At 42.8% G+C, this 9,745-nt stretch overlaps 1 protein-coding gene across 1 annotated transcript; it reads right to left on the bottom strand.

Moving 5' to 3' along the window:
- Positions 1–656: 656 nt before the first annotated feature.
- On the bottom strand, positions 657–9,521 carry LOC110505043 (uncharacterized). The gene is made up of 2 exons (XM_021583987.3): positions 9,350–9,521; positions 657–4,090 (listed from the first exon to the last, which is right to left on the bottom strand). Exons 1-2 carry the CDS (start codon positions 9,444–9,446, stop codon positions 2,139–2,141), a joined length of 2,049 nt encoding a protein of 682 aa, XP_021439662.3. The 5' UTR covers positions 9,447–9,521; the 3' UTR covers positions 657–2,138.
- Between the last annotated feature and the right edge of the window lie 224 nt (positions 9,522–9,745).

Raw genomic sequence — 9,745 nt, 5'->3', positions numbered from 1 at the left:
GATCGGAGAAACTGCTCAGTTGGACGGGAGCAAGAAGATGAGATTATGTCTGGCTTTCAACATAACCACACATACGGAACTGACCACATGTTCCACCCTGGGTCCCCAATGTCTCATACTGAACTGACCACATGTTCCACCCTGGGTCCCCAATGTCTCATACTGAACTGACCACATGTTCCACCCTGGGTCCCCAATGTCTCATACGGAACTGACCACATGTTCCACCCTGGGTCCCCAATGTCTCATACTGAACTGACCACATGTTCCACCCTGGGTCCCCAATGTCTCAAATTCAAAAATAATTCAAAACGGCTCTCTTCGAGAGTCTGAGAGATCATTTGTCAGGAAAGGCTGTACAGGTCTACCACCTACTGGTTTAACTGGGGGAAACAGCCTGTTTCCAGAAGGCCTTTACTTCACCTGTGAACAAACCATGTCATGATGAGGGTGTTTTAAAGCATTAAATCAACTAATCACATAACAGCAATAACCTTTATTGGGTTAACTGGCGATTTTGTATGAGAAAGCAAGTGTTGCACAGCACCATACTGAATATACCAGAGTTTCGGATATATACACATATATAAAAGAGTTAGAGCACCTATGCCTTAAGCATGGAAGTCAACAACATTGAAGAGACCATTACATTTGTATTGGGAATGTACTGTATTTATTGTAAAAGGGATTACTTCACATTGTATTACGCATATAATGCAGTATACTTTACCTGATGACTCACCAATAATTTATTTTCTTTGCTCTATCAATCGCTACATACATTAAGTCTGAAACTAACATCCTAGAAGTCATTTGAGGGACTTCAAAATGAGGGGCGTGGCGCAAAACAAATGAGTCAGCGATCGGGTGGTCTCTAACAAATGTAGCCAGAGTATCAAAGTTGATCACGTCTTCATGTAGGCTGGCTCTGGCCTAACCTAATGTAGCACCTGAAACAAGATCCCCTACATACTGGTCCTGAGAAGAAAATAAAAAAACTGTCGGGGGAAGTTCCCTTCTGAACTGTTCAACCAATCCAGTAAATGTGGAGGGAGGAGTTAAAATGAAGTGTCGCCTTGTTAACGTCCAAAAGTAGAAGCCATGTCACAGGCTCTTTCCACCCCCCAGATCCTTGATATCCATCATCTGTGTTTATGGACTGAACTGTGGTGGATCTTTGATGTTATGGGACTATATTGCTTCCACTGGTCCTTGGGCCCTTGTAAAAGTCAACGGCATCATGAACTTTACCCTGTACCGGGACATTTTAGCCCAAAAACCTGGTTGCCTCTGCCAGGAGGCTGACACTTGGCTGCAAGTGGATCATCCAGCAAGACAATAACCACAAGCACACATCAAAATACGCTCAGAAATGGGTTATTGACCACAAAATCAACATCAAGTCTCCAGACTTGAACCCCATTGAAAACCTGTGGTTTGAATTGAAGAGGGCAGTCCATGAGTGCATGCGAAGGATTTTTACTAGGCCTAATCAACAACAAACAAAAAAATAAAACATTCGGAAGAACCATGACTCCCCCCTTGAACTGCTACCATAGGCCTAAACAACACAGCCATAAGAGCAGAGCAGGCCGGGGCTCAGGGTTGGAATATCCACTGCAGTGTGTAATGCAGTCTAGTTGTATTTACACCATCCCAGCAGCTATCTTAGAAATAGAACTTTGCTCTGTGCTTCTTCCAGCATGCACTTCGCAGCCTATAGTCTATGGATCATTTGATTGAGACCACACTAAATAGCCTACAGGAACACTTGATATTGCTCACTCAGCAGAGAATCAGAGATGAGGGACAGCATCGGACACACCGATACATAGACTTACAAGCAACTCATTCTAAAACACTGAGAAATACAGACATTTCATAAATTACAAATAACAGAAAAATCTCCCCAGCACTAAAAATACTAAACACTCCTCTGGACTGAAATTTTAAAAGCATGACTCTGCCCCATTTCCCTCCAGGTACCCATTATGTAAATCGGGATCCATCCCTAAAATAAATACAAAAATGTTGCATAAATTTATTTCATACAGTCTTTTTTTGCTCATCTTTATCAAGGCATCCAAAAATTCCAGACCCCACCGTAACATTACATTACCACACAACACCCTGTGTTGTCATTGCTCATCCTCCTGTTCCTTCATTTGCTGTAAAGACCCATGCTTTCTGCCTATGTGATCATCCAGGTACTTGCGACGGGTGAAGCAGCTGCCGCACGACTTACACTTGTGTGGCTTTTCTCCCGTGTGCGTACGTCGGTGCGCGTTGAGAATACTGGTCTGGGTGAAGCTCTTAGCACAGTGCTCACACTTGTATGGCCTCTCCCCAGTGTGCATTCTCATGTGGATGTTGAGGTACTTAGGGTTGACAAAACTCTTGTTGCACTCCGTGCACTTTGTCTTCTCTTGCTCTGGCAGATCTGGCCCCTCACTACCTGACACGTGCAGCTTCAGATGCATCCGCAGGTACTCCGGCCGATTGAAGGCCATGGCGCAGTGTTCGCAGCTGAATGGTTTCTCTCCGGTGTGAATCATCTTGTGGCGGTCCAGGTGGGACTTCTGGATAAAATGCTTCCCACACACATTGCACAGGTGTGGCCTCTTTTCCTTGTCCGTGTGGGAGTACATGTGGCGTTTGAGGTATGTGAGGTGGGTAAACTGTTGGTCACACTCATTGCATATGAAGTCCTTGGTCCCCTTGTGGTGAACCTGCATGTTGTGAATCTTCAGGGTGGTTTTGCTGCCGTAGTCTTTGCCACACTCTTCACAGTGGTAAGGCTTCTCCCCTGTGTGACGCTGAAGGTGCCTACTCAGCGCAGCCCTGTTTGGCAGGACCTTTTCACAGAAACTGCAAATATGAAGTGTTTTCACCCTTATCCTTTTCTCTACGGGTGGTGTGAATCTTAGTCTTGGTGCCTTCAAACCCATGGCACCTTGCTTTTTGCCTTTCTTTTTAATGGTGACGTTTTCAGAATCTGACTTCATTGTCTTCTTGCTCTTGGGTCCTCTCTTTCTCTTTGCAGGTAACACCTCGTGTTCAGTCTCCTTCTCTGAATGGTCAGAACAGTGCCACTCCTCTTCACTTAAGTCTTTAGACTCAGTCTGGGAGCCTTGGTCACTCTGCTCACTTAGGTCCTTAGACCGAGTCTTGGCATCTTGGTCACGCTCTTCTTCGTGGAAGTCCTTGGGCCAGGTCTTGGAAATATGTTTGCCTGATTCACCATCACTCTCTGTGTCGCTGGCCTCCTTGGGAGGACTCTTGGATCTCTTCTTTTTAGATTTCTTAGACCTCCTCTGTCTTTTTCTGAGGGTCGTGTCTTCAGCGTGTTCTTCCGTCTTGAAGTGGGCACTTTCAACTTCCACCACGTCTTCAGAGGGAGTCCTGGTTCTTACCTTTTTAGACTGGCTACGTTTTTTTCTAGGGGGAGTTTCTTCAGCCTGTTCTCCCAATTCATAATGATCACTTTCAGCTTTGTCCTCTCCACGAGGCGTAGTTTTTTGGGGGTTGCTGCGCTGCTTCCTCCTCTTAGAAGCAGAGGCCACTTCAGTCTCCTCCTCCACAACGTCCTCCACCTCAGGCTCAGACACCGTATTATATTTTTCAGTCCCCGCTTCAAATACATCGAAGTCACTACATTGCCTCCTCCTTTCTCTGGGGGAAGCCACCACGGTTTGTTCATCTGACAAATTGTCATCATCCTTCTCTTTGCAGCGAATATTGGTCCTTTTATTTTTTGAGTTGCTATATTTACATTTTCTTTTTGTGCTCTCCTCTAGCTGTTCACCAGGCTCGGCCCCGGAACAGTCACCACAATCCTTTGATGGAGACTTTGTTCTTGTGTTTTTGGAGCTGCTTATTCCGTTCCTCCTTTTCGGTGGGGAGGCCTCCTTGTCGCTCTCCTCCCCAGAACCAGACACGGGAGAAAAGCCCCTCTCTTGTTCTTTTAGAACACTAGAACGCGTCCTGGGACTTTGCCTCCGGGAGTTTCTCTGAGGAGTTCTCAGCTGCCTCTCGGAGCTTTGAGGAGTGGCCACCTCCGGCTGTTGTTCTTCATGATAGGCAACCGGTTCTGTGGGAAACAGAGGGGTGGTTTTAGATTGGTTTTTTTTAACTTTATTTTTATAATTCCAAAGTTATAAAAAAACAACATGAATGAAGGAATTACATTTTATTTTCATGTGTAATATCTCCAAATGTCAACCCATCCCTTATGGGATTAATTGACACAAACAAACATTATGGTAATTAAATGATCATTCTTCTTCCGGTGTTCTCTGCAATGTGCCTTGCATAAAGAGTAAAAAATAAAACATTTATTTAAAGAAAATGTAAGGTAAAAATCTATACAAAATAGTAAATTACATCCCTAAGAGCAGTAAAAAAAAATATATATATATATATATATATAGTGGGAGAACAAGTATTTGATACACTGCTGATTTTGCAGGTTTTCCTACTTACAAAGCATGTAGAGGTCTGTAATTTTTTTTTTATCATAGGTACACTTCAACTGTGTAGAGACGGAATCTAAAACAAAAATCCAGAAAATCACATTGTATGATTTTTAAGTAATTAATTTGCATTTTATTGCATGACATAAGTATTTGATCACCTACCAACCAGTAAGAATTCCGGCACTGACAGACTTGTTTGTTTTTCTTTAAGAAGCCCTCCTGTTCTCCACTCATTCATTACCTGTATTAACTGCACCTCTTTGAACTCATTACCTGTATAAAAGACACCTGTCCACACACTCAATCAAACAGACTCCAACCTCTCCACAATGGCCAAGACCAGAGAGCTGTGTAAAGGCATCAGGGATAAAATTGTAGACCTGCACAAGGCTGGGATGGGCTACAGGACAATAGGCAAGCAGCTTGGTGAGAAGGCAACAACTGTTGGCGCAATTATTCGAAAATGGAAGAAGTTCAAGATGACGGTCAATCACCCTCGGTCTGGGGCTCCATGAAAGATCTCACCTCGTGGGGCATCAATGATCATGAGGCCGTCATGGATTAAAATCCTGCAGCGCACGCAAGGTCCCCCTGCTCAAGCCAGCGCATGTCCAGGCCCGTCTGAAGTTTGCCAATGACCATCTAGATGATCCAAAGGAGGAATGGGAGAAGGTCATGTGGTCTGATGAGACAAAAATAGAGCTTTTGGTCTAAACTCCACTCGCTGTGTTTGGAGGAAGAATAAGGATGAATACAACCCCAAGAACATCCCAACCGTGAACCGATGGAGGTGGAAACATCATTCTTTGGGGATGCTTTTCTGCAAAGGGGACAGGACGACTGCACCGTACTGAGGGGAGGATGGATGGGGCCGTGTATCGCGAGATCTTGGCCAACAACCTCCTTCCCTCAGTAAGAGCATTGAAGATGGGTAGTGGCTGGGTCTTCCAGCATGACAACGACCCCATATACACAGCCAGGGTAACTAAGGAGTGGCTCCGTAAGAAGCATCTCAAGGTCCTGGAGTGGCCTAGCCAGTCTCCAGACCTGAACCCAATAGAAAATCTTTGAAGGGAGCTGAAAGTCCGTATTGCCCAGCGACAGCCCCGAAACCTGAAGGATCTGGAGAAGGCCTGTATGGAGGAGTGGGCCAAAATCCCTGCTACAGTGTGTGCAAACCTGGTCAAGAACTACAGGAAATGTATGATCTCTGTAATTGCAAACAAAGGTTTCTGTACCAAATATTAAGTTCTGCTTTTCTGATGTATCAAATACTTGTCATGCAATAAAATGCAAATTACTTAAAAATCATACTATGTGAATTTATGGATTTTTGTTTTAGATTCTGTCTCTCACAGTTGAAGTGGACCTATGATAAAAATTAGACCTCTACATGCTTTGTAAGTAGGAAAACCTGCAAAATCGGCAGTGTATATTCTCCCCACTGTACATATACTGTTGAAGTCAGACGTTTACATACACTTAGGTTGGAGTCATTAAAACTTGTTTTTCAACCACTCCACGCATTTCTTGTTAACAAACTATAGTTTTGGCAAGTCGGTTAGGACATCTACTTTGTGCATGACACAAGTCATTTTCCAACAATTGTTTACAGACAGATTATTTCACTTATAATTCACAATTCCAGTGGGTCAGAAGTTTACGTACACTAAGTTGACTGTGCCTTTAAACAGCTTGGAAAATTCCAGAAAATTATGTCATGGCTTTAGTAGTTTCTGATAGGATAATTGACATAATTTGCGTCAATTGGAGGTGTACCTGTGGATGTTTTTCAAGGTCTACCTTCAAACTCATCGTGAGACATCGTGAGAAAATCAGCCAAGTCCTCAGAAAAAAAATTGTAGACCTACACAAGTCTGGACCACGTAGCCATCATACCGCTCAGGAAGGAGACGCGTTCCGCTCCTAGAGATGAACGTACTTTGGTGTGACAAGTGCAAATCAATCCCAGAAAAACAGCAAAGGACCTTGTGAAGATGCTGGAGGAAACAGGTACAAAAGTATCTATATCCACAGTAAAATGAGTCCTATATCGACATAACCTGAAAGGCCACTCAGCAAGGAGGAAGACACTGCTCCAAAACCTTAATAAAAAAAGCCAGACTACAGTTTGCAACTGCACATGGGGACAAAGATCGTACTTTTTGGAGAAATGTCCTCTGGTCTGATGAAACAAAAATAGAACTGACCATCGTTATGTTTGGAGGAAAAAGGGGAAAGCTTGAAAGCCAAAGAACACCATCCCAACCGTGAAGCACGGGGGTAGCAGCATCATGTTGTGGGGGTAGAAGCATCATGTTGTGGGGGTGCTTTGCAGCAGGAGGGACTGGTGTACTTCACAAAAGTGATGGCATCATGAGGGAGGGAAATTATGTGGATGTATTGAAGCAACATCTCAAGACATCAGTCAGGAAGTTAAAGCTTGGTTGCAAATGGGTCTTCCAAATGGACAATGACCCCAAGCATACTTCCAAAGTTGTGGCAAAATGGCTTAAGGACAACAAAGTCAATGTATTGGAGTGGCCATCACAAAGCCCTGACCTCAATCCCATAGAAAATTTGTGGGCAGAACTGAAAAAACATGTGCGAGCAAGGAGGCCTACAAACCTGACTCAGTTACACCAGCTCTGTCAGGAGGAATGGGCCAAAATTCACCCAACTTATTGTGGGAAGCTTGTGGAAGGCTACCCGAAACATTTGACCCAAGTTAAACAATTTAAAGGCAATGCTACCAAATACTAATTGAGTGTATGTAAACTTCTGACCCACTGGGAATGTCATGAAAGAAATAAAAGCTGAAATAAATCGTTCTCTCAACTATTATTCTGACATTTTTCCTCATCGCTCAGCCACATAATGCCAGGATATATCTGGTGTGCTTCCTGGAATAAGAGCAAGTGTATATGGTGGTAGAAATGACAATAGAGGACACAATGAGTTTCATTCTCTATTTCTTCCATGTCAAAATAGTTACACAGTGTTTCCTCTTCCATTTCACCACGATACCGACCGGTTTCAATACGCAGAGGCAATAACCCTGATCTGACCGGTTTCAATACGCAGAGGCAATATCCCTGATCTGACCTGTTTCAATACGCAGAGGCAATATTCCTGATCTGACCTGTTTCAATACGCAGAGGCAATATCCCTGATCTGACCTGTTTCAATACGCAGAGGCAATATCCCTGATCTGACCTGTTTCAATACGCAGAGGCAATAACCCTGATCTGACCTGTTTCAATACGCAGAGGCAATAACCCTGATCTGACCTGTTTCAATAGGCAGAGGCAATATCCCTGATCTGACCTGTTTCAATACGCAGAGGCAATATCCCTGATCTTCCCTGTGCACATAGCGATCTCTTGCTTTTAGGTAGGTTATACATAATATATCTCTCACTCACGAATACACCCATAATCAAACAAAAGGTTCTCAATTTGGGTTTTTGATTAATCTCCTCCACCCATTCTTTTTTCCAATATTGCATCAAAAGTTATTTTTTAATCATATCTATGTCTCCCTTCATTTGGTTTTCGTACAGATTTTCAAGTCTGACTGTGAACAAGGTCGGACATTTCAGTTTCCCAGGCTCGCCCTATGGATAGATCCCACTAAAAAAACTTGACTAGCTATTCTGGCAGTTGGCATATCCAACAGTCTATTCCAAAGTATCACAATACACACCTTCCATCTCACCTCACAGGGTTCCCAGCCCATGTCCCCAGTTATTGCAAGTATAGGTGCAAACTTGTGGACACCTAAAAAGTAACGTACTGCTCTGTTGTGGACATGTTCGTTTTTAAAACACCTCTTAGAACCCCACACTCCAAATGAATAGTCCAGCACAGGACACAAAATCCTTGAGTGGTTTTGTTTTTTCCTATAACTCTCCCAAGAGCTCTACTTGCTGAGTCGGCTAGGGCTGATGTTCCGTATAGAGAGGTAATATGTTAATCAATTAAATGACCCAAATATTTAGAATTGCTAATAAACTCACGAATGTCTTCACCAAAACAAAACTGAAAAACACTTCTCTTAGTACCTGGTTTTCTAAAATCCAGATTATTTCTGGAACATCTCTATCAATACGGGATTCACAGAGTTGAATAAAAACCTGTCGATAGAAACATCTTGAATAATAGTTCTTGAAGATATGATTTAATATGAGTGTAAACTGCATGGTGGAGAGAGCATTACGCTGTCCTTTTGCAGCGTAGAGTAGAATAAAATACAACATGTAGTTTCTATGGACTAAACGTGTTGTATTTCTCATTAGGTTTTCCGAGGATAATTAAACACAAACTGTTCCTAACAAGAATCCCCAATGAAGTTATGATGACTTAATTTAGGCCTTAGGACTCACTAAGGTTGACCAGGTGTGTGTGCAGGGAATAGCCATATAGCCTATGCCTCTGTGCTGTTCTATCAGGTATTATAAACTGGGTGGTTCGAGCCCTGAATGCTGATTGGCTGACACCAGTGGTATATTAGCCCTTATACCACTGGTATGACAAAACACGTATTTTTACAGCTCTAATTACGTTGGTAAACAGTTTATAATAGCAATAAGGCACCTCGTGGGTTTGTGGTATATGGCCAATATACCACGGTTAAGGGCTGTGTCCAGGCACTCCGCGTTGCGTCTGGAGGAAGAACAACCCTTTCGCCGTCGTATATTGGTCATATACCACCCACGCTCGGCCTTACTGCTTAATTAGCTCAGTGTAAGCTTTTAAACCCTACTTACAGTCATTGCCTTCTTGCCTGATGATTCTGCATTTGATGAAACATAAACCAGCTAATAGCTAGCTTGTAACGTTAACATTTTATGGATATTTTAGCAAGCCACTTACTTATTTTCGATCTCCGTGTAGCAGATTTTTTCGAAATAGTGTTTACAATATCGGTAAGGTATAATTTCATAAACTTCCACTCAACCTGCTCGCCCATTGTTGTCAACTAGCTACCAGGCTAGCTTCAAGACGTGAGGAAAGCAGGACATTTTTTTCAAAATAAAAGTCCCCCACGAAGTAGAAATGTGTCAATAACCTGTATTTATTCATGATATATGAAAAATAATTGACAAAACATTAACAATGATTCATATCTGTTCATATTTAAGTGAAATTTGCATTAAATTGTGGGCAATTCACTGTAATGAAATACTGTACACATTGGACTGTAGAGAAAAAACTGAACTCCGAGTCTGAAATAAACGTTAGGGGGGAAGGGGATACTCAGTCAGGTCT

Source organism: Oncorhynchus mykiss, chromosome 25 (assembly GCF_057628025.1).
Source record: "Oncorhynchus mykiss isolate SJ-2025 chromosome 25, ASM5762802v1, whole genome shotgun sequence".
Taxonomy (NCBI): domain Eukaryota; kingdom Metazoa; phylum Chordata; class Actinopteri; order Salmoniformes; family Salmonidae; genus Oncorhynchus; species Oncorhynchus mykiss.
Note: the sequence above shows the minus strand (reverse complement) of the source record. Positions and strands in the feature narration are given on the sequence as shown.

Bases quoted from the DNA above. Each gene is read 5' to 3' on its own strand.
- LOC110505043 (XM_021583987.3), bottom strand. From the start codon at position 9,446: ATGGGCGAGCAGGTTGAGTGGAAGTTTATGAAATTATACCTTACCGAT. The intron at 4,091-9,349 runs GTAAGTGGCTTG...TGTTTCCCACAG, and splicing joins TACACGGAGATCGAAAATAA to AACCGGTTGCCTATCATGAA.